At 45.2% G+C, this 24,228-nt stretch overlaps 1 protein-coding gene across 2 annotated transcripts in view; it reads left to right on the top strand.

The window, feature by feature from the left end:
- Nucleotides 1-24,228, top strand: part of NCR3LG1 (natural killer cell cytotoxicity receptor 3 ligand 1) — a 127,642-nt gene that overhangs the window by 73,946 nt on the left and 29,468 nt on the right. For both annotated transcript variants that reach the window (XM_069739742.1, XM_069739743.1), the window contains 4 exons: nucleotides 8,053-8,160; nucleotides 10,441-10,938; nucleotides 12,139-12,495; nucleotides 13,576-13,884. In XM_069739742.1, coding sequence (XP_069595843.1) covers nucleotides 8,053-8,160; nucleotides 10,441-10,938; nucleotides 12,139-12,495; nucleotides 13,576-13,884 — 1,272 coding nt within the window. The remainder of the gene's footprint in view (nucleotides 1-8,052; nucleotides 8,161-10,440; nucleotides 10,939-12,138; nucleotides 12,496-13,575; nucleotides 13,885-24,228) is intronic.

Genomic DNA, 24,228 nt, shown 5'->3' with positions numbered 1-24,228 from the left:
GGTCTGGAAGAAAGAATAGCAACTTTGAAACTCATCAAAGAGAATGAAGACTTTCTAGACAGAACAGAAGCATCTCTACTGGTCACAGAAGGTGCAAAAAGTGTCAGAGAACCTCCAAAAGCAGATGAGTGGAAGCATGTGACCAAAAGAAGCAAGGAGACCATGGAGAAATCACCAACCACACAACTGAAGAACCGATATCAAATCTTTGTAGAGGATGAAGATGGCACACCTAAGAATGAAGCAATACCAGCAAGCAAAAAAGAAAAGGGCACACAGCAACAAGTGACAGCAAAAAGTACAGCCAAGAAGCAACGAAGAGTGGTGGTGGTGGGAGACTCACCACTGAGAGGCACCGAAGCAGCCATCTGCAGACCGGACATAACTGCAAGAGAAGTATGCTGCCTTCCAGGTGCGATGATCAAGGATGTGACCGATAGGATACCAAAGCTCTTCAGCTCCAAGGACGTCCACCCATTTCTTCTGATACATGTTGGCACCAATGACACGGCAAGGAAGGACCTACCGACAATCTGCAAGGACTTTGAAGAGTTGGGGAAGAAAGTAAAGGAACTGGATGCACAGGTAGTTTTTTCTTCTATCCTTCCAGTAGACGGGCATGGCACCAGGAGATGGAACAGGATCCTTGATGCAAACAACTGGCTAAGACGATGGTGCAGACAACAAGGATTTGGATTCCTGGACCACGGTGTGAATTACTGGTATGATGGACTCCTCGCCAGAGACGGACTACACCTCAACAAACCTGGGAAACACACATTCGCCAGAAGACTCGCTACACTCATCAGGAGGGCGTTAAACTAGAAGAAGAGGGGACGGGAAGAAAAACATTAGACTCGAACAAAGACGACCCAGGAAAACATACTCAGAAGGGAGGTAAGAACATTTCTAAAACAATCCACAGTGAGGAGATTGGAACAAAACAAAATCCTCTAAACTGCATGCTCGCAAACGCCAGAAGCCTGACAAACAAGATGGAAGAACTAGAAGCAGAAATATCTACAGGTAACTTTGACATAGTGGGAATAACCGAGACATGGTTAGATGAAAGCTATGACTGGGCAGTTAACTTACAGGGTTACAGTCTGTTTAGAAAGGATCTTAAAAATCGGAGAGGAGGAGGGGTTTGTCTCTATGTAAAATCTTGTCTAAAGTCCACTTTAAGGGAGGATATTAGCGAAGGGAATGAGGATGTCGAGTCCATATGGGTTGAAATTCATGGAGGGAAAAATGGTAACAAAATTCTCATTGGGGTCTGTTACAAACCCCCAAATATAACAGAAAGCATGGAAAGTCTACTTCTAAAGCAGATAGATGAAGCTGCAACCCATAATGAGGTCCTGGTTATGGGGGACTTTAACTACCCGGATATTAACTGGGAAACAGAAACCTGTGAAACCCATAAAGGCAACAGGTTTCTGCTAATAACCAAGAAAAATTATCTTTCACAATTGGTGCAGAATCCAACCAGAGGAGCAGCACTTTTAGACCTAATACTATCTAATAGACCTGACAGAATAACAAATCTGCAGGTGGTTGGGCATTTAGGAAATAGCGACCACAATATTGTGCAGTTTCACCTGTCTTTCACTAGGGGGACTTGTCAGGGAGTCACAAAAACATTGAACTTTAGGAAGGCAAAGTTTGAACAGATTAGAGATGCCCTTAATCTGGTAGACTGGGACAATATCCTCAGAAATAAGAATACAGATAATAAATGGGAAATGTTTAAGAACATCCTAAATAGGCAGTGTAAGCGGTTTATACCTTGTGGGAATAAAAGGACTAGAAATAGGAAAAACCCAATGTGGCTAAACAAAGAAGTAAGACAGGCAATTAACAGTAAAAAGAAAGCATTTGCACTACTAAAGCAGGATGGCACCATTGAAGCTCTAAAAAACTATAGGGAGAAAAATACTTTATCTAAAAAACTAATTAAAGCTGCCAAAAAGGAAACAGAGAAGCACATTGCTAAGGAGAGTAAAACTAATCCCAAACTGTTCTTCAACTATATCAATAGTAAAAGAATAAAAACTGAAAATGTAGGCCCCTTAAAAAATAGTGAGGAAAGAATGGTTGTAGATGACGAGGAAAAAGCTAACATATTAAACACCTTCTTCTCCACGGTATTCACGGTGGAAAATGAAATGCTAGGTGAAATCCCAAGAAACAATGAAAACCCTATATTAAGGGTCACCAATCTAACCCAAGAAGAGGTGCGAAACCGGCTAAATAAGATTAAAATAGATAAATCTCCGGGTCCGGATGGCATACACCCACGAGTACTAAGAGAACTAAGTAATGTAATAGATAAACCATTATTTCTTATTTTTAGTGACTCTATAGCGACAGGGTCTGTTCCGCAGGACTGGCGCATAGCAAATGTGGTGCCAATATTCAAAAAGGGCTCTAAAAGTGAACCTGGAAATTATAGGCCAGTAAGTCTAACCTCTATTGTTGGTAAAATATTTGAAGGGTTTCTGAGGGATGTTATTCTGGATTATCTCAATGAGAATAACTGTTTAACTCCATATCAGCATGGGTTTATGAGAAATCGCTCCTGTCAAACCAATCTAATCAGTTTTTATGAAGAGGTAAGCTATAGACTGGACCACGGTGAGTCATTGGACGTGGTATATCTCGATTTTTCCAAAGCGTTTGATACCGTGCCGCACAAGAGGTTGGTACACAAAATGAGAATGCTTGGTCTGGGGGAAAATGTGTGTAAATGGGTTAGTAACTGGCTTAGTGATAGAAAGCAGAGGGTGGTTATAAATGGTATAGTCTCTAACTGGGTCGCTGTGACCAGTGGGGTACCGCAGGGGTCAGTATTGGGACCTGTTCTCTTCAACATATTCATTAATGATCTGGTAGAAGGTTTACACAGTAAAATATCGATATTTGCAGATGATACAAAACTATGTAAAGCAGTTAATACAAGTGAAGATAGTATTCTGCTACAGATGGATCTGGATAAGTTGGAAACTTGGGCTGAAAGGTGGCAGATGAGGTTTAACAATGATAAATGTAAGGTTATACACATGGGAAGAAGGAATCAATGTCACCATTACACACTGAATGGGAAACCACTGGGTAAATCTGACAGGGAGAAGGACTTGGGGATCCTAGTTAATGATAAACTTACCTGGAGCAGCCAGTGCCAGGCAGCAGCTGCCAAGGCAAACAGGATCATGGGGTGCATTAAAAGAGGTCTGGATACACATGATGAGAGCATTATACTGCCTCTGTACAAATCCCTAGTTAGACCGCACATGGAATACTGTGTCCAGTTTTGGGCACCGGTGCTCAGGAAGGATATAATGGAACTAGAGAGAGTACAAAGGAGGGCAACAAAATTAATAAAGGGGATGGGAGAACTACAATACCCAGATAGATTAGCGAAATTAGGATTATTTAGTCTGGAAAAAAGACGACTGAGGGGCGATCTAATAACCATGTATAAGTATATAAGGGGACAATACAAATATCTCGCTGAGGATCTGTTTATACCAAGGAAGGTGACGGGCACAAGGGGGCATTCTTTGCGTCTGGAGGAGAGAAGGTTTTTCCACCAACATAGAAGAGGATTCTTTACTGTTAGGGCAGTGAGAATCTGGAATTGCTTGCCTGAGGAGGTGGTGATGGCGAACTCAGTCGAGGGGTTCAAGAGAGGCCTGGATGTCTTCCTGGAGCAGAACAATATTGTATCATACAATTATTAGGTTCTGTAGAAGGACGTAGATCTGGGTATTTATTATGATGGAATATAGGCTGAACTGGATGGACAAATGTCTTTTTTCGGCCTTACTAACTATGTTACTATGTTACTATGTTACTAAGTACGGGTTATGGGTGCACTAGAGATACGGGCTATGGGTGCTCTAGAAGTACGAGTTATGGGTGCACTAGAGATACGGGCTATGGGTGCACTAGAAGTACGGGCTATGGGAGAACTACAGTTAGGGCCAGAAATATTTGGACAGTGACACAAGTTTTGTTATTTTAGCTGTTTACAAAAACATGTTCAGAAATACAATTATATATATAATATGGGCTGAAAGTGCACACTCCCAGCTGCAATATGATAGTTTCCACATCCAAATCGGAGAAAGGGTTTAGGAATCATAGCTCTGTAATGCATAGCGTCCTCTTTTTCAAGGGACCAAAAGTAATTGGACAATGGACTCTAAGGGCTGCAATTAACTCTGAAGGCGTCTCCCTCGTTAACCTGTAATCAATGAAGTAGTTAAAAGGTCAGGGGTGGATTCCAGGTGTGTGGTTTTGCATTTGGAAGCTGTTGCTGTGAGCAGACAACATGCGGTCAAAGGAACTCTCAATTGAGGTGAAGCAGAACATCCTGAGGCTGAAAAAAAAGAAAAAATCCATCAGAGAGATAGCAGACATGCTTGGAGTAGCAAAATCAACAGTTGGGTACATTCTGAGAAAAAAGGAATTGACTGGTGAGCTTGGGAACTCAAAAAGGCCTGGGCGTCCACGGATGACAACAGTGGTGGATGGTCACCGCATACTTAATTTGGTGAAGAAGAACCCGTTCACAACATCAACTGAAGTCCAGAACACTCTCAGTGAAGTAGGTGTATCTGTCTCTAAGTCAACAGTAAAGAGAAGACTCCATGACAGTAAATACAAAGGGTTCACATCTAGATGCAAACCATTCATCAATACAAAAAATAGACAGGCCAGAGTTAAATTTGCAGAAAAACACCTCAAGAAGCCAGCTCAGTTCTGGAAAAGTATTCTATGGACAGATGAGACAAAGATCAACCTGTACCAGAATGATGGGAAGAAAAAAGTTTGGAGAAGAAAGGGAACGGCACATGATCCAAGGCACACCACATCCTCTGTAAAACATGGTGGAGGCAACGTGATGGCATGGGCATGCATGGCTTTCAATGGCACTGGGTCACTTGTGTTTATTGATGACATAAGAGCAGACAAGAGTAGCCGGATGAATTCTGAAGTGTACCGGGATATACTTTCAGCCCAGATTCAGCCAAATGCTGCAAAGTTGATTGGACGGCGCTTCATAGTACAGATGGACAATGACCCCAAGCATACAGCCAAAGCTACCCAGGAGTTCATGAGTGCCAAAAAGTGGAACATTCTGGAATGGCCAAGTCAATCTCCAGATTTAAACCCAATTGAGCATGCATTTCACTTGCTCAAATCCAGACTTAAGACGGAAAGACCCACAAACAAGCAAGACCTGAAGGCTGCGGCTGTAAAGGCCTGGCAAAGCATTAAGAAGGAGGAAACCCAGCGTTTGGTGATGTCCATGGGTTCCAGACTTAAGGCAGTGATTGCCTCCAAAGGATTTGCAACAAAATATTGAAAATAAAAATATTTTGTTTGGGTTATGTTTATTTGTCCAATTACTTTTGACCTCCTAAAATGTGGAGTGTTTGTAAAGAAATGTGTACAATTCCTACATTTTCTATCAGATATTTTTGTTCAACCCTTCAAATTAAACGTTACAATCTGCACTTGAATTCTGTTGTAGAGGTTTCATTTCAAATCCAATGTGGTGGCATGCAGAGCCCAACTCGCGAAAATTGTATCACTGTCCAAATATTTCTGGCCCTAACTGTATAAGTATAGGCCATGGGTGCACTAGAAGTACGAGTTAAGGGCGCATTAGATGTATGGGCTGTAAACGCACTAAAGGTATGAACTATGGATGCACTAAAGGTGCAGGCTATGGGCACCTAAAAGTATAAGCTATGGGCGCACTAGAGGTACGGGCTATGGGCGTACTAGACGTATTGGCTATGGGCGCAGTAGAGGTACGGGCTATGGGTGCACTAGACGTATGGGCTATGGGCGCACTGGATGTACGGGCTATGGGCGCACTAGAGGTACGGGCTATGGGTGCTCTAGAAGTACGGGTTATGGGTGTACTAGAGGTATGGGCCATGGGCGCACTAGAAGTATGGGCTATGGGCGCACTAGAAGTATGGGCGCACTAGAATTACTGGCTGTGGGCACACTAGAGGTACGGGCTATGGGTGCACTAGGAGTATGGGCTATGGGTGCACTAGAGGCACGGGCTATGGGCGCACTAGACGTATGGGCTATGTGCGCACTAGACGTATGGGCTATTGGCGCACTAGAGGTATGGGCTATGGGTGCACTAGAGGTACGGGCTATGGGCGCGCTAGAAGTACGGGTTATGGGTGCACTAGACGTATGGGCTATTGGCGCACTAGAAGTATGGGCTATGGGAGAACTAGAAGTATAGGCCATGGGTGCACTAGAAGTATGGGCTATGGGCGCCCTAGAGGTATGGGCCATGGGCGCACTGGAGGTATGGGCTATGGGCGCACTAGAAGTATGGGCTATGGGCGCACTAGAAGTATGGGCTATGGGCGCACTAGAATTACTGGCTATGGGCGCACTAGAGGTACGGGCTATGGGCGCACTAGAAGTACGGGTTATGGGTGCACTAGAGGCACGGGCTATGGGTGCACTATAGGTACGGGCTATGGGAGAACTAGAAATATAGGCCATGGGTGCACTAGAAGTACGGGCTAAGGGCGCACTAGAGGTATGGGCTATGGGCGCACTAGAGGTATGGACTATGGGCGCACTAAAGGTGCAGGCTATGGGCGCACTAGAAGTATAGACTATGGGCGCACTAGAGTTACGGGCTATGGGCGCACTAGAGTTACGGGCTATGGGTGCACTAGAGGTACGGGCTATGGGTGCACTAGAGGTACGGGCTATGGGTGCACTAGAGGTACGGGCTATGGGAGAACTAGAAGTATAGGCCATGGGCGCACTAGAAGTACGGGCTAAGGACGCACTAGAGGTATGGGCTATGGGCGCACTAGAGGTACGGGCTAAGGACGCACTAGAGGTATGGGCTATGGGCGCACTAGAGGTATGGACTATGGGTGCACTAGAGGTATGGGCTATGGGCGCTCTAGAAGTACGGGCTATGGGTGCACTAGAGGTATGGGCTATGGGTGCTCTAGAGGTACAGGCTATGGGTGCACTAGAAGTATGGGCTATGGGTGCACTAGAAGTACGGGTTATAGGTGCACTAGAGGTACGGGCTATGGGCGCACTAGAGGTAAGGGCTATGGGCACACTAGAAGTATGGGCTATGGGCGCACTACACCAACAGTCAGTCCCAGTGCTTCGTTAGTTATTAACTGCAACTCACGTTGTTCATTTGGTGGCTCATCAGGGGACTATTCAGCAGGACCCCAAGAAATTGAAAAAGCAAAGGAGGTATATATCCACATGTAGATGCAGATGGAAGGCGGCCATGTGCCCCAGAATCATGTATTTATTCCAATAAATTGAGTAATTTTCTGTTTTTAGAACTGAAGTCTCTGATACAATACAGTGAGGATTGATTTCAGCTAGAGAAAGCAGGAAGGAAGAGTAGGGAGTCCAAAAGTGAGAACCAGACACCTGTCCATCGCAGCACGCTGCTCCATCTTCTTACTCCGGGAGGCGCTAGTGTACAATGGGTGCCATGTCAGGTTTACTTCATATTTACAAGTGACCACATGAAATGAACCAGCAGATGCCGCCCCCCACCCATGACGAGGAGCAGACCGTCATAGAGAGCTCTTTCATGATAACATTCTGCGCTTCTACTGGTGCAGAACGTGAAATAAATACTGTTCCAAGAAGAGAGTGAGGACTGAGGACATTAATAGTGCCCCAGCAGTTCAAGTAGTTTCAAAATGGCTGCCCAGATGTCAACAGGAGGGTAATAGGTCATATATAGGAAGGACAGCAGAGGGTTAATATGAAGCTTCAGAATGTGCAGTGGATGACCTCATGGTACCGCCATATTGTGCTGATGGAGCATCGCACACCTCTATGTCTGACATATACAGATTGTATACCCCACTAGTTCTAGCCTGGACCCTCATTAGTGAAACAGACAGTGGCTGGTGCAGGCACCCCTAACACTCCACGCCATGTACAGGCTCCTGATCCTCCATGATGGTGGATACTTCGACCATGGATGAATATTGTTCCTTGTGATTACAGAGAGAGAAGATAACACGGGGACAGTAGTCGCTGCCGTGATTGGAACCGTAGTCGCCATGACTCTTCTATTATTTGGTGGTCTCCTTTACCATCAAGTGGTGAAGAAAGGTGAGGCCGGAGATCAGTGAGGCGTGTGTATGGTCGTGTCAGCAGTGGTGGTGATGTCAGCAGTGGTGGTGATGTCAGCAGTGGTGGTCGCGTCAGCAGTGGTGGTGGTATCAGCAGTCGTGGTGGTTTCAGCAGTGGTGTTCGTATCAGTGGTGGTGGTGTCAGCAGTGGTGGTGGTATCAGCAGTGGTGTTCGTATCAGTGGTGGTGTTGTCAGCAGTGGTGGTGGTATCAGCAGTGGTGTTCATATCAGTGGTGGTATCAGCAGTGTTGTTCGTATCAGCAGTGGTGGTGGTGTCAGCAGTGGTGGTGGTATCAGCAGTGGTATTCGTATCAGCAGTGTTGTTCGTATCAGCAGTGGTGGTGGTATCAGCAGTGGTGTTCGTATCAGCAGTGGTGGTGTCAGCAGTGGTGGTATCAGCAGTGGTGGTGGTATCAGCAGTGGTGTTCTTATCAGCAGTGGTGGTGGTATCAGCAGTGGTGTTCTTATCAGCAGTGGTGGTGGTATCAGCAGTGGTGTTCTTATCAGCAGTGGTGGTGGTATCAGCAGTGGTGTTCTTATCAGCAGTGGTGGTGGTATCAGCAGTGTTGTTCGTATCAGCAGTGGTGGTGGTGTCAGCAGTGGTGGTGGTATCAGCAGTGGTATTCGTATCAGCAGTGTTGTTCGTATCAGCAGTGGTGGTGGTATCAGCAGTGGTGTTCGTATCAGCAGTGGTGGTGTCAGCAGTGGTGGTATCAGCAGTGGTGGTGGTATCAGCAGTGGTGTTCTTATCAGCAGTGGTGGTGGTATCAGCAGTGGTGTTCTTATCAGCAGTGGTGGTGGTATCAGCAGTGGTGTTCTTATCAGCAGTGGTGGTGGTATCAGCAGTGGTGTTCTTATCAGCAGTGGTGGTGGTATCAGCAGTGGTGTTCTTATCAGCAGTGGTGGTATCAGCAGTGGTGGTGTTGTCAGCAGTGGTGGTGGTATCAGCAGTGGTGTTCTTATCAGCAGTGGTGGTGGTGTCAGCAGTGGTGGTGGTATCAGCAGTGGTGGTGGTGTCAGCAGTGGTGGTGGTGTCAGCAGTGGTGGTGGTATCAGCAGTGGTGGTGGTGTCAGCAGTGGTGGTGGTATCAGCAGTGGTGGTGGTGTCAGCAGTGGTGGTGGTATCAGCAGTGGTGGTGGTGTCAGCAGTGGTGGTGGTGTCAGCAGTGGTGGTGGTATCAGCAGTGGTGTCCGTGTCAGCAGTGGTGGTGGTGTCAGCAGTGGTGGTATCAGCAGTGGTGGTGGTATCAGCAGTGGTGGTGGTGTCAGCAGTGGTGGTATCAGCAGTGGTGGTGGTGTCAGCAGTGGTGGTGGTATCAGCAGTGGTGGTCATGTGAGCAATGGTGATCGTGTGTGTTGTTTGTCTCTGCTTCTTCCTCCTGTCAGTTTCTGGTGACTTTCCAGTTTATGGCCTTCCTGGCATCCTGTAAAGGCTGGTTATACTGGGGAGGATTATCGGGTAGGTTTGCCAGTCAATAAGGAAGTGGTCCCTGGTTATACTGGGATGGATTATCACTGGTTATACTGGGATGGATTATCGGGCAGGTTTCCCATTCAGGATGTGGGCACTGGTTATACTGGGATGGATTATCACTGGTTATGCTGGGATGGATTATCGGGCAGGTTTCCCATTCAGGATGTGGGCACTGGTTATACTGGGATGGATTATCACTGGTTATACTGGGATGGATTATCGGGCAGGTTTCCCAGTCAGGATGTGGGCACTGGTTATACTGGGATGGTTTATCACTGGTTATACTGGGATGGATTATCACTGGTTATGCTGGGATGGATTATCACTGGTTATGCTGGGATGGATTATCGGGCAGGTTTCCCATTCAGGATGTTGGCACTGGTTATACTGGGATGGATTATCACTGGTTATACTGGGATGGATTATCGGACAGGTTTCCCAGTCAGGATGTGGGCACTGGTTATACTGGGATGGTTTATCACTGGTTATACTGGGATGGATTATCACTGGTTATACTGGGATGGATTATCGGGCAGGTTTCCCATTCAGGATGTGGGCACTGGTTATACTGGGATGGATTATCACTGGTTATACTGGGATGGATTATCGGGCAGGTTTCCCAGTCAGGATGTGGGCACTGGTTATACTGGGATGGTTTATCACTGGTTATACTGGGATGGATTATCACTGGTTATGCTGGGATGGATTATCGGGCAGGATTCCCAGTCAGGATGTGCTCCCTAGTTGTCATACCTCCTGATTTCGGTTGTGTCTCCTTCCTGTAGATCCTCCCGTTCTTTCTGAGATCACCGGCAGCGATTTGCTGACTGACATGACCAGGACCACACTGACGTTTTATGTTCAGAACTTCAAGCCTAACGACCTGGAGATCTCTGTACGTCTGAGGAGACGAGGAGAGGAGATGAAGACCATCCACACCTGGAGATCCAGAGCTCCCGCTCCCTCAGCCCGAGCCATGAGGGATGAGGATGCTGGGGGTAGTAGTGTGAATATAGACGTAGAGCAACAGAGTCTGCTGAATGGGGCCGTCAGTCAAACACAGGGGCCCCTACACCTGGACATGGCGGCCGTGCTGGTCCCCAGTAGACCCGGGCTGCTTCGCTTCATTCGCTGGCAGAGACTTTCCACTTACAGCTGTCAATGTTCTGCTCACATCACTCCCAGCTATGCTGAGGACAACGGAGCAGAACTGTCCGTCCATGTGTCACACCCGGCTCTGACAGAAGCTGCCTGCATCAGCAGGACCTTGCGGGTCACCGGAGGTAAGATCACCTGCCAGAGTTACATGGGGTCTCTCTCTGATGATGGGTTCCTCCTCCGATTATATTTTCATTACTTCTGCAGACTTCCATTTTCTTTCAGGATACACACCAGTGAGTGTCATTTGTGGTGGCATATTTCTGGGCACATGCGGTGCATCTCCTTCATATATTGTTTCAGGGGCATCTTGGGCCCCTCAAGACTTTTCTATGATGATTATAGATAAAGTTTTCATTGGTCTCCCCATATTGTTCAGGGTTGCATCTCTTAAGGCCTCAGCTGACGCCCCTCGATATCCCTGATCATTGTCTCTGACATTCCTGGGATCCCTGATCATTGTCTCTGACATTCCCGGGATCGCTGATCATTGCCTCTGATGCCCTCGATATCCCTGATCATTGTCTCTGACATCCCCGGGATCCCTTATCATTGTCTCTGACATCCCCGGGATCCCTGATCATTGTCTCTGATGCCCCTGGGCTCCCTAATCATTGTCTCTGACGTCCCCGGGATCCCTGATCATTGTCTCTGATGCCCTCGATATCCCTGATCATTGTCTCTGACATTCCCGGGATCCCTGATCATTGTCTCTGATGCCCTCGATATCCCTGATCATTGTCTCTGACATTCCTGGGATCCCTGATCATTGTCTCTGACATTCCCGGGATCGCTGATCATTGTCTCTGATGCCCTCGATATCCCTGATCATTGTCTCTGACATTCCCGGGATCGCTGATCATTGTCTCTGATGCCCTCGATAGCCCTGATCATTGTCTCTGACATCCCCGGGATCCCTTATCATTGTCCCTGACGTCCCCGGGATCCCTGATCATTGTCTCTGATGCCCCTGGGCGCCCTAATCATTATCTCTGATGCCCCCAGGATCCCTGATCATTGTCTCTGACGTCCCTGGGCGCCCTGATCATTGTCTCTGAAGCCCCGGGTGCTATATTCCCACATAGTGAATTCACTGTTTTCAGTTCCTGTATCCATGATCTTTTCCATTGCAAACTGTGAAGTGTGATGAACCTGCTGCATCTCGACCAGGAAATCTGCGGAGGTGATTTCCACACTGGCAGAATCCCGTGGAATGTGTCCTCAGTCACTGATAACTTTCCCAAGTCCGAACCCCTGGAGAGAGTTTAATCTGTACTTCAGCTTTAATGGTTTCATCAGAAAATTCTCCTTTTTTCCTCTTGTAGTTGCTCCGACTTTACTAAAGATTGTCCGCCCAGCGTATGTGACCCACGAGGAGCAGACCACCCTGACTTGTCCAATTATGGGGTTTAAACCCAGGACTTTGCAGGTAACATGGCTGAAGGTGGATCAGGGAGGTCGAGAGACAGAAATCGTAACCTGGAATTCTACTGATGAGAAAAACACCTGCCGAAACCACGAAATAACCGAGCATGAGCTTGAGGACAAGTCCTACTGTAACCTAAGTGCCTTAATGATGAGACCAAGTGTCCAGAAAGATAATGGCGTCAAGTACATCTGTAGAGCCTATCACCCAGCCACCGAGAAGAGGGCAGAACAAGCAATGGTCATGGAGGTTACAGGTGAGAGCACTGGGGGTCCGGGCATTATGGGACCCCATACACCACCATAACGGACATTAGGATTGGACAGTCAGACAATAGATATAAGATGAGTGATTGCACCAATGGAGCTGACAATCTTCACCACCAACCACAGGGCCACACGCACTAAAGCCTTTTAACAATCTAAGGGCCACACACATCTGAGGGCTATACTGTCACACAGTATGGTAGAAAAAAGACACATGTCCCTCAAGTTCAGCTGAGGGATGGGAGAATATAAAGGAGAAAGACAAGGACCCCTCACTCTCACAGCACCGGCACCCTCCATTAACCTTATTTCCATATGATATTACCATCAATGCTCCTCTTTCAGGATGTAGAAGGCAGAGAGCCCAGGTAGCCGGTCCTCACTGGTGGTCAGAAGGAGAAGGGTGTCCACAGTCATTGCCAACTTGTCTCCTCTATGAGACCATGACAAAAAAGGTTTGATCTGTAGTTATGTGAGAAAAGATTCAGCATAACTTGTGTTTTCATCATTTAACCTCTGATCCTTCTGAGATCCTTGGTCCAGTGGGCGGTCCTGTCAGTGATTGACAGCTCTCTCTGTGAGCACACTTCTAAAAAGGAAACTGCCAGTCACTTACCGGACCGCCCACTAGACCATCCGCAAATCTACCCCCTCACCCCCAATCTATTACATGGGCCTACAGATTTGATGGCACTTTCATGGTGACAGGTTCTCTTTAATGTCATAAACATTTCCGGCAGGTGACACTTTTTTTTAGGACAAATTAGAAAGATAAAGTACAAGACAGATATAGAGATTCACATCGGTAGATTAGAAATATCAATGTGTGGTATTTAGTGTCCGCTGTAAGTAAAAATCACCACACACCCATCAATTGTTTAACAAGAAGCTCAGGAAAAACTTCTCCATGTTTGCGGGCTGTGCAGGGACTTAAACATCACTAATCCAGGGGTCACAATCCCCCCAGGCCTCCTGGTTTTCTCCCGCAGTCTATAAACTCATTGACTGGTCACATCGCTGATCCCAGGAAATGTCGGTGATGTTGTGTCTGATGTGTCCTGTTCCCTCAGCTGTTCCTGTGCTGGACGCCATAAAGCAGACCGAGGAGACGGTCCATGTGGGGGGCACCATGAAGCTGTCCTGTAAGATCCATTCATTTTATCCGCGTCACATAGAGGCTACCTGGCACACAGACGACGGCCGCATCCTGCCCTCGGTCACCACTGATGTCCTCCGTGACCAATCTGGTCTGTTCCATGCCACCAGCTCCATGAGTTACACCCCAGCACTGAAGGATCGGAGAAGGACATTCAGGTGTGAGGTGAAACATCGAAGTTCTGGAGCCCTGAAGATGGAGACATGGGACATGGAGCATCTGGGTGAGTCGTAGAAATGCACAAGTGGGACCTGTGCTCCGTATTGGGTGAATGTACAGTACAGACCAAAGGTTTGGACACACCTTCTCATTTCAAAATTTTTCTGTATTTTCATGACTATGAAAATTGTACATTCACACTGAAGGCATCAAAACTATGAATTAACACGTGGAATTATATACTTAACAAAAAAGTGTGAAACAACTGAAAATATGTCTTATATTCTAGGTTCTTCAAAGTAGCCACCTTTTGCTTTGATGACTGCTTTGCACACTCTTGGCATTCTCTTTAAGAGCTTCCAGAGGTAGTCACCGGGAATGGTTTTCACTTCACAGGTGTGCCCTGTCAGGTTTAATAAGTGGGATTTCTCGCCTTATAAATGGGGTTGGGACCATCAGTTGTGTTATGCAGAAGTCTGGTGGACACACAGCTGATAGTCCTACTGAATAGACAGTTAGAATTTGTATTATGGCAAGAAAAAAGCAGCTAAGTAAAGAAAAATGAGTGGCCATCATTACTTTAAGAAATGAAGGTCAGTCAGTCCGAAAAATTGGGCAAACTTTGAAAGTGTCCCCAAGTGCAGAGACAAAAACCATCAAGCTCTACAAAAGAAACTGGCTCACATGAGGACCGCCCCAGGAAAGGAAGACCAAGAGTCACCTCTGCTTCTGAGGATAAGTTTATCCGAGTCACCAGCCTCAGAAATCGCAGGTTAACAGCAGCTCAGATTAGAGACCAGGTCAATGCCACACAGAGTTCTAGCAGCAGACACATCTCTACAACAACTGTTAAGAGGAGACTTTGTGCAGCAGCCCTTCATGGTAAAATAGCCGCTAGGAAACCACTGCTAAGGACAGGCAACAAGCAGAAGAGACTTGTTTGGGCTAAAGAACACAAGGAATGGACATTAGACCAGTGGAAATCTGTGTTTTGGTCTGACGAGTCCAAATTTGAGATCTTTGGTTCCAACCACTGTGTCTTTGTGCGACACAGAAAAGGTGAACGGATGGACTCTCCATGCCTGGTTCCCACCGTGAAGCATGGAGGAGGAGGTGTGATGTGTGTGGGGGGGGGGCTTTGCTGGTGACACTGTTGGGGATTTATTCAAAATTGAAGGCATACTGAACCAGCATGGCTACCACAGCATCTTGCAGCGGCATGCTATTCCATCCGGTTTGCGTTTAGTTGGACCATCATTTATTTTTCAACAGGACAATGACCCCAAACACACCTCCAGGCTGTGTAAGGGCTATTTGACCAAGAAGGAGAGTGATGGGGTGCTACGCCAGATGACCTGGCCTCCACAGTCACCAGACCTGAACCCAATCGAGATGGTTTGGGGTGAGCTTGACCGCAGAGTGAAGGCAAAAGGGCCAACAAGTGCTAAGCATCTCTGGGAACTCCTTCAAGATTGTTGGAAGACCATTCCCAGTGACTACCTCTTGAAGCTCATCAAGAGAATGCCAAGAGTGTGCAAAGCAGTCATCAAAGCAAAAGGTGGCTACTTTGAAGAACCTAGAATATAAGACATATTTTCAGTTGTTTCACACTTTTTTGTTAAGTATATAATTCCACATGTGTTAATTCATAGTTTTGATGCCTTCAGTGTGAATGTACAATTTTCAGAGTCATGAAAATATAGAAAAATCTTTAAATGAGAAGGTGTGTCCAAACCTTTGGTCTGTACTGTAGATGGAGGCAAAACATTTCTGCTTCAGATCTGGAACTTTCCTAGTACCAGCTTGACTTTCTCTCCGGGGCCCATTACCTGAAGTACATGAAAGAAATATATCTTGGTACCGTGTTAGCCAGTAGATAGAAAAATATTTAGAATTGAGAGTCCTCAGTGGTTGATACATTTTAATGGCCAACTGAAAAGATGGTAATAAATTGCAGCTTTCGAGACTACATACTTCTCTTCATCAGGCAAAGACTAAAACAAATTCTGAAGAATCACATATTTATGCACAACATAGTATAGAAAAAAAAAAAAAGGAAAAAAACATGGATAAGCCAGGTGACATGAAACAGAATTACCATGGGTGATAAACAGTTACGTCCATAAATATTGGGCCAATTCTTAGATAAGGAATGTTTTATTGTCCTGTGATTAGGGTCTCTGTTGTGATGACCCTTCATGGTCTGAGGGGCAAGTTCCTTAGTTGATGTAAAAAGACATAAATCCATGTGACACATTCATTCCTGCATTTAGAGTGTCAAAGGTCGTCATCAGCTTATATTCCCAGACTCTTCTGTCTCTCTGGGATTTGAAATTCCCCTTTAGCACAAGTAATTTCATGTCCATAATGTTATGATCGGGGAGACAGAAATGTATTGCCACAGGTAGATCCATTCTTTTTTCTCTTATTGTGATGCGGTGAGAGTTCATCCTTGTTCTCAGTTTCTGCCCTGTCTCCCCCACATACAGACCCCCAGTTGGACATTTAGTACATATAATTAGGTATACCACATTAGAAGTGACGCAGCAGAAAGTATCTGGGATCTTGTAGTCCTGATGTGAGTTGTGATCGTTATCTTGTCCGTGATCATTATAAATGGACAGGTTTTACATTTTTCTGGTTGCAAGGAAAGGTTCCTGCAGCTGTTGGAGAGGACAGGGAGCTTCTGACAATGCTTCTTAGATTTGGGGGCTACCGAAAACACAGTAGTGGGGGGTCTGGAGGATTGTAAGCGGGCATCTTTTTGTAGTAAAGGCTGTAATTTCCGTGCAGCTCCCCTTAGCACCTCCAGATTTGGATTGTAGGTAACCACTAGAGGCACCCGGTTATTTTCTTTAGCTTTGTAATGTACCAGGTGATTCCTTGATATTCTGGTGGCTCTTGTGATCTGATTTTCAATTGTTCTTGGATGGTAGCCCTGATTCAAAAAGGTCTTTCTGAGGCGATCAAGGTGTTCATCCCTATCCATGGGGTGGAACATATGCGATTGTATCTGATGGCTTGGCTGTAGACAATAGAGTTTTTTATGTCTATCTGTAAAAAGTAGATAGGGCGGCACTGCCTTTAAAACGAGGACTCCAACCAAGTGATATATTAACACTTCAGTGCTTCATGGGTTAACCAATGCTGCCACATCACACACTTCGGGTGCTCCTCGACAGAAAAAAACAAATCCAACTGCATAGTCCACATCAAAGAGAAGGAAAAACGAGGGCACTCACCAGTCTTCTTTTGGTGCAAAAAATCACTTTATTCACATGACATCTAAAAGTCCAAGGTCGGGCAACGACGGAGCCGAAGCTCAAGTGAGCAGGGGGGAGCGGAGACGACGGCCGTTTCGCGCTGTGCTTGCGCTTCTACGGGTCAGTGCATGTGAGAGCAAGACAGCGGAAATATAGTACCGGCCATGGTACCACCCCCCACCGCTACCTCCCTCCCACAAACCTAAAAAACACTCATTAAAAAGCACAACTTTAAAATAATGTGGCGTGTCTAACGTTCTCACATTAAGGTATACACAAAATCTACAGAATGACAGAACATGAGTTAGTGCATAAATACAAAAAACGTTATTCAATATCTACATTTTCGTGTTCATCACATATCAATGTGAAAAACGCTCAAAGATTCTACTGAAACTAGTACCAATTCCACTACTTCAAAGAAATATAGACAAATCCACCCTATCATTAAAACCCAGGGGCCCCATCGCATCACAGCGCATGATCCACCTAGCTTCAACTCTGAGAAGTAAATTGTCCAGATCGCCCCCTCCAGCTGTTAGGGACACCCTCTCAAGCCCTGCAAAGGTGAGACAATCTGCTTTACCCCCATGCTTTTCTCTCACATGAGAGATCAGACGCGGCACCCCTTTACCTGTAACGATCGATCTGCAATGTTCCCGGAACCGCATGAACGCGTAGCCAGTTTTTACGAGTAAGCCGAGTCAACAACACAGATAAAGGGTTCACACGACAATCAGAGGAAATGGTACAAAGATTTAGAGAGAGGGGATACCCGGAAAATTTGTTACTGTCAGCGCAAGAGAAAGTATTGAGGGAAAGGAGTATGGAAAATAGGGTTGCATCGCCGGTACAATCATTTAGGAAAGAAAAAAGGTTCACCTTTTGTTTTGCGTATAGCAATATGGACCGCCAGATTAGGTTAGCCATAAAAAGAAATTGGCATATTTTGGGTCAAGATAAAGAGTTGGCGGCTGTGGTCGCTAGAGGTCCCCTTATAGCAAACAAGAGAAGTGTAAGATTGAGGGACAAATTGGTGAGAAACCGCTTGACTAAACCCAATCAGAGTTGGCTAACCAAAACCGCACCGCACGGTATTTTTAAGTGCGGTCATTGCTCATTCTGCAACCAACGAATAGTAGACCGGGTGATTAGAATGGGGGGAATTACGCATGTAGTAGAAGATTTTATCACTTGTAGGACGGATCACGTAGTATACGTGATTCTTTGTCCATGTAAGTATTACTACATTGGGAAAACCATACGACCTCTGTTCATGCGGTTCCGGGAACATTGCAGATCGATCGTTACAGGTAAAGGGGTGCCGCGTCTGATCTCTCATGTGAGAGAAAAGCATGGGGGTAAAGCAGATTGTCTCACCTTTGCAGGGCTTGAGAGGGTGTCCCTACCAGCTGGAGGGGGCGATCTGGACAATTTACTTCTCAGAGTTGAAGCTAGGTGGATCATGCGCTGTGATGCGATGGGGCCCCTGGGTTTTAATGATAGGGTGGATTTGCCTATATTTCTTTGAAGTAGTGGAATTGGTACTAGTTTCAGTAGAATCTTTGAGCGTTTTTCACATTGATATGTGATGAACACGAAAATGTAGATATTGAATAACGTTTTTTGTATTTATGCACTAACTCATGTTCTGTCATTCTGTAGATTTTGTGTATACCTTAATGTGAGAACGTTAGACACGCCACATTATTTTAAAGTTGTGCTTTTTAATGAGTGTTTTTTAGGTTTGTGGGAGGGAGGTAGCGGTGGGGGGTGGTACCATGGCCGGTACTATATTTCCGCTGTCTTGCTCTCACATGCACTGACTCGTAGAAGCGCAAGCACAGCGCGAAACGGCCGTCGTCTCCGCTCCCCCCTGCTCACTTGAGCTTCGGCTCCGTCGTTGCCCGACCTTGGACTTTTAGCTGTCATGTGAATAAAGTGATTTTTTGCACCAAAAGAAGACTGGAGAGTTTTTTATGTGTTTTGGATGGAAACTGTCCCATTTAAGGTATGTTGGACGGTCAATTGGCTTCTGATACAGGGATGTCTCTATGTTATTGTTCTGCAGCTTAACCCTCCGTCACATACAACTGATCTGACAGGCGCTTCTCTTTTACTTTCATTTCTCCTTCCTCACCAGATTGTGAGGAAACCCCCTCCCTCCAGGTAGTCTCCTGTCTCTTGAAGGTCTGTGAAACCTGATATCACAGTTGGATTTCAGAGCTTCAGGGGAGAGGATATAGCTGCACAGATCTCTCAGGCTCATTGTATGTGAATACGTCACATTCAGTAAGGTTGGTATTTTATGTTTTTATTCATCACAATAGTTTATTTAGCTTGTTTTATGAATGTATAGCACAAAATGTGAGGCTATTTCATAGAAGTAAGGGAGATTTTATAAAAGAAAGTGTGCTGCTCAGGCATATACAGTAGTTCCCTAACATATTCCTTCTCTTGCTTCAGATTATCTGCTGAAATGGAGAGGAAAATGTACAATTTATCCAAACAACTTGATGTTGAGGAAGTAACAAACATGCTGTTAGATGATAGAGACCTCACACTGAATGAGGATTTAGGAGAGGAAAGTGAGATTGATTCTCATGATGAGGTGGAAGAATGTGTCCTGGATTCTGAAACAGAGCAAGATGGTGACAGTGGTGAGGATGAAGAAGTTGGATCATATTATATTGGAAAAGAACTAGTACTTGGAGAGCTACGCAGGAGAAGCGTGAAAACAATCGGTATCCCCTCTCGCCTTCAAGTTCAGCTCAAAAGGTTCCGCCAAGAAGATGATGGTGAAAAGTCACCATCTGCACCACCTCACAAAAGAAGGAGATGCACCACCTGCCAAACGGAAAGCGGAACCAGAAGGCTTTCAAATTATGAATGTCTCAAATGTCATAAAGCAATTTGCCTAACACATGCAAAAATGGTGTGTAATTCTTGCTATTTGCTCTGCAAGTGTGACTTTTCTGGGGAAACCTCAGCATCTACTTCTGATTGAATATGTTTTTAATAGTACTTAAGGTACCTTAAAATTAAGTTTGTGTTCAAAAATTTTCTTTGTACATTTTTTTGAGAGAGTCGAACTGGGGACTATTTGGCGGGAGTTTTGAAAAGTTTGTATTTCATAGTTATTAGTTTTATGTTAAGTAAATGTTTTTTTTTGCAACTGATTATGTGTAGTCTCTTTTATTACATCCCTATGAAGGTCACTGATCACTTTTAGAGCACTGAAATTGCAAACATTAGATATTATAGGTATTTTTCCAGCAGGCGCCTGACAGGCACATTGTATGTGAACTCGTTAGTCCGAATATTGTATGTGACGGAGGGTTAATGATGGTGTCCAAAAAGTTAATTTCAGTGCAGGAGTAGTTGAGTGTCAAGTTGATGGTAGGATGAAATTGATTAAACTGTTCATGGAACGTCTTTAGCTGCGGCTCAGACTCCGTCCAGATGATTAAAATGTAATCAATGTATGATAGACTGTATGGCCTTTCTTTCCTGGGCACTGACGTTGGATGCTTCAAGCAACGGCAGCCCCCATCTAACCATGTCTCAGTTATTCCCACTATGTCAAAGTTACCTGTAGATATTTCTGCTTCTAGACGGAGTCTGAGCCACAGCTAAAGACGTTCCATGAACAGTTTAATCAATTTCATCCTACCTTCAACTTGACACTCAACTACTCCTGCACTAAAATTAACTTTTTGGACACCATAATTAAGCTGCAGAACAATAACATAGAGACATCACTGTATCAGAAGCCAATCGACCGTCCAACATACCTTAAATGGGACAGTTTCCATCCAACGTCAGTGCCCAGGAGAGAAAGGCCATACAGTCTCTGAAAACCAACAAAGAAATCATCATCAAACCTGCTGACAAGGGAGGTGCAGTAGTCATGATGAATACATCAGACTATATGAGGGAAGCAAACAGACAACTTATGGACACACACTACTACAAAAAATTGGAGTTGCATCCTACACAGGATTATTACAAGGAACTAAACAAGTTGGTATCTTGTCTGCCCGAAGAATCAATAAGAACCAATGACCTGATACCAGAAAGTCCGAGAACAGGGACATTCTACATGCTTCCCAAAATCTACAAATCTGTAAACCCAGGAAGACCAATTATCTCATGTGTGGTCACCTTACTGAGCAGGTATCTGGATGGGTAGGGGGTATTCTTAAACCCCTGGTAAAAGATACACCCGCCTTCATTCAGGACACAACTGACCTATTGAATAAACTATCAGCAATAGGTCCTCTACCAGAAGGAACCATCCTGGCCACCATGGATGTGGAATCTTTGTCCTCCAATATCCTACACCAGGATGGATTAAATGCCTGCAAATTCTTCCTGGAAAACGCAGGGACTGATGCAAATTCTGTGGTGAAACTTATAAAATTCATCCTCACCCACAATTACTTTGAGTTTGACAAGAAGATCTATCTACAGGAGACTGGGACAGCAATGGGAAGTAAAATGGCCCCACAGTATGCAAATCTTTTCATGGCCAAGCTTGAAAGCGACTTTTTGTCCTCCTGTCCCATCAGGCCTCTGGCGTACTACCGCTACATTGATGACATTTTAATCATCTGGACGGAGTCTGAGCCGCAGCTAAAGACGTTCCATGAACAGTTTAATCAATTTCATCCTACCATGAACTTGACACTCAACTAATCCTGCACAGAAATTAACTTTTTGGACACCATCATTAAGCTGCAGAACAATAACATAGAGACATCCCTGTATCAGAAGCCAATTGACCGTCCAACATACCTTAAATGGGACAGTTTCCATCCAAAACACATAAAAACTCTATTGTCTACAGCCAAGCCATCAGATACAATCGCATATGTTCCAACCCCATGGATAGGGATAAACACCTTGATCGCCTCAGAAAGACCTTTTTGAATCAGGGCTACCATCCAAGAACAATTGAAAATCAGATCACAAGAGCCACCAGAATATCAAGGAATCACCTGGTACATTACAAAGCTAAAGAAAATAACCGGGTGCCTCTAGTGGTTACCTACAATCCAAATCTGGAGGTGCTGAGGGGAGCTGCACGGAAATTACAACCTTTACTACAAAAAGATGCCCGCTTACAATCCGTATTTCCAGACCCCCCAATACTGTGTTTTAGGCAGCCCCCAAATCTAAGAAGCATTGTCAGAAGCTCCCTGTCCTCTCCAACATCTGCAGGAACCTTTCCTTGCAACCAGAAAAAATGTAAAACCCGTCTGTTTATAATGACCACGGACAAGATAAAGATCACAACTCACATCAGGACTACAAGATCCCAGGTACTTTCAGCTGCGTCACTTCTAATGTGGTATACCTAATTATATGTAATAAATGTCCAACTGGGGGTCTGTATGTGGTGGAGACAGGGCAGAAACTGAGAACAAGGATGAACTCTCATCGCCACACAATAAGAGAAAAAATAATGGATCTACCTGTGGCAATACATTTCTGTCTCCCAAATCATAACATTATGGACATGAAATTACTTGTGATAAAGGGGAATTTGAAATCCCAGAGAGACAGAAGAGTCTGGGAATATAAACTGATGACGACCTTTGACACTCTAAATGCAGGAATGAATGTGTCACATGGATTTATGTCTTTTTACATCAACTAAGGAACTTGCCCCTCAGACCATGAAGGGTCATCACAACAGAGACCCTAATCACAGGACAATAAAAAATTCCTTAAGTAAATAAGGCAGCACACTGCAGCGCTAGAACATACAAGCTTGAAAAACGAAATTTGAACTGCATTACTGCACTAGAAATATGAAAAATGAGAGCGTTTAGCGCATAAAAATGGCCAATTTTATGTGTACCTGGTAGCCACTTTACGGCGTCTCTCTTATACCAGGTCCTAAACTTGCCTTACCTCGCTGAGAATAAACGTCTCCATCTGAATGGGTACATGTGAAACCTCTTCCTAGACTAAAATTCTCTCTCTCTGTGGAGGGGTATTGAACCTGCTGTAATTAAAACACCTGTGGCTAGGAGGCGGAGTGCACGATCAGAAGGCTAGAGAATACATTTCAAAAACCTGACCGGCACATCCAAACATAGACTCAGTGTGAACAGGTGCTGAACCTAGAATCGCCAACTCGTATATAGTTAAGTAAATAAGGCAGCACACTGCAGCGCTAGAACATGCAAACTTGAAAACACGAAATTTGAACTGCATTACTGCACTAGAAATATGAAAAATGAGAGCGTTTAGCGCATAAAAATGGCCAATTTTATGTGTACCTGGTAGCCCCTGGGACAACTGCATTACCATCATGTATGGCCACTCATGATGATGCCTGTTGTGAATTCTGCTTTTGGGCTCCTTCCGGTGGTTGTAGATGGTAATGCAGTTGTCCCTGGGCTGCAGTCTTGGACAGGTGCAGGGCCGGCTCCAGGTTTTCGAGGGCCCCGGGCGAAAGAGTCTCAGTGGGCCCCCCCCCTTTAACACATACCCCGATTTATGATGCACAGATACGGCAGAGAAATGTATAGTACAATGCCAGATTTCACTTCTTACATGAGTGACAGCTATTGTAGATTCTGCAGTGTATATATACAGGAGGAAAGGTGCTGTGCAGTGTATATATACAGGAGAGGTGCTGTGCAGTGTATATATACAGGAGAGGTGCTGTGCAGTGTATATATACAGGAGGAAAGGTGCTGTGCAGTGTATATATACAGGAGAGGTGCTTTTCTGTTTTGAGTTTTTCTATGAAACAAAGACTTTTCTACATAAACAACGTTGTTTGGTTTTGCGGCCCCAACAGATCTGTGCTACAAACTAACAGGCGGCTCGGGCATCAATGAGGGACCTGATGCTGAATCCTTTCCACAAACCCTAATGACCCAATTAGTGCCCCGTCATTAGAAGCTCATTAAACGCCTCCCTGTCCCGAGCAGTCATGTACAGTATGGGGGGATCCTGCAGCCCACCCCCTGACTGCTCCATACCATACACTGCCTTCTGTCGCTCTCGCTATTATCCTGTGCATTTCTCCATCATCGTTACCCCATGTTACACTTGTCACCCCCCACTACAGAGTAGCAGGGCAGCCAATGTCACCCCCTCCCGGACCCTAATGGCAGCAGGAAATG

The sequence above is a fragment of the Ranitomeya imitator genome, chromosome 9, assembly GCF_032444005.1.
Source record: "Ranitomeya imitator isolate aRanImi1 chromosome 9, aRanImi1.pri, whole genome shotgun sequence".
In the NCBI taxonomy this organism is placed as follows: domain Eukaryota; kingdom Metazoa; phylum Chordata; class Amphibia; order Anura; family Dendrobatidae; genus Ranitomeya; species Ranitomeya imitator.
This window is presented reverse-complemented; position numbering and strand designations above follow the sequence as displayed.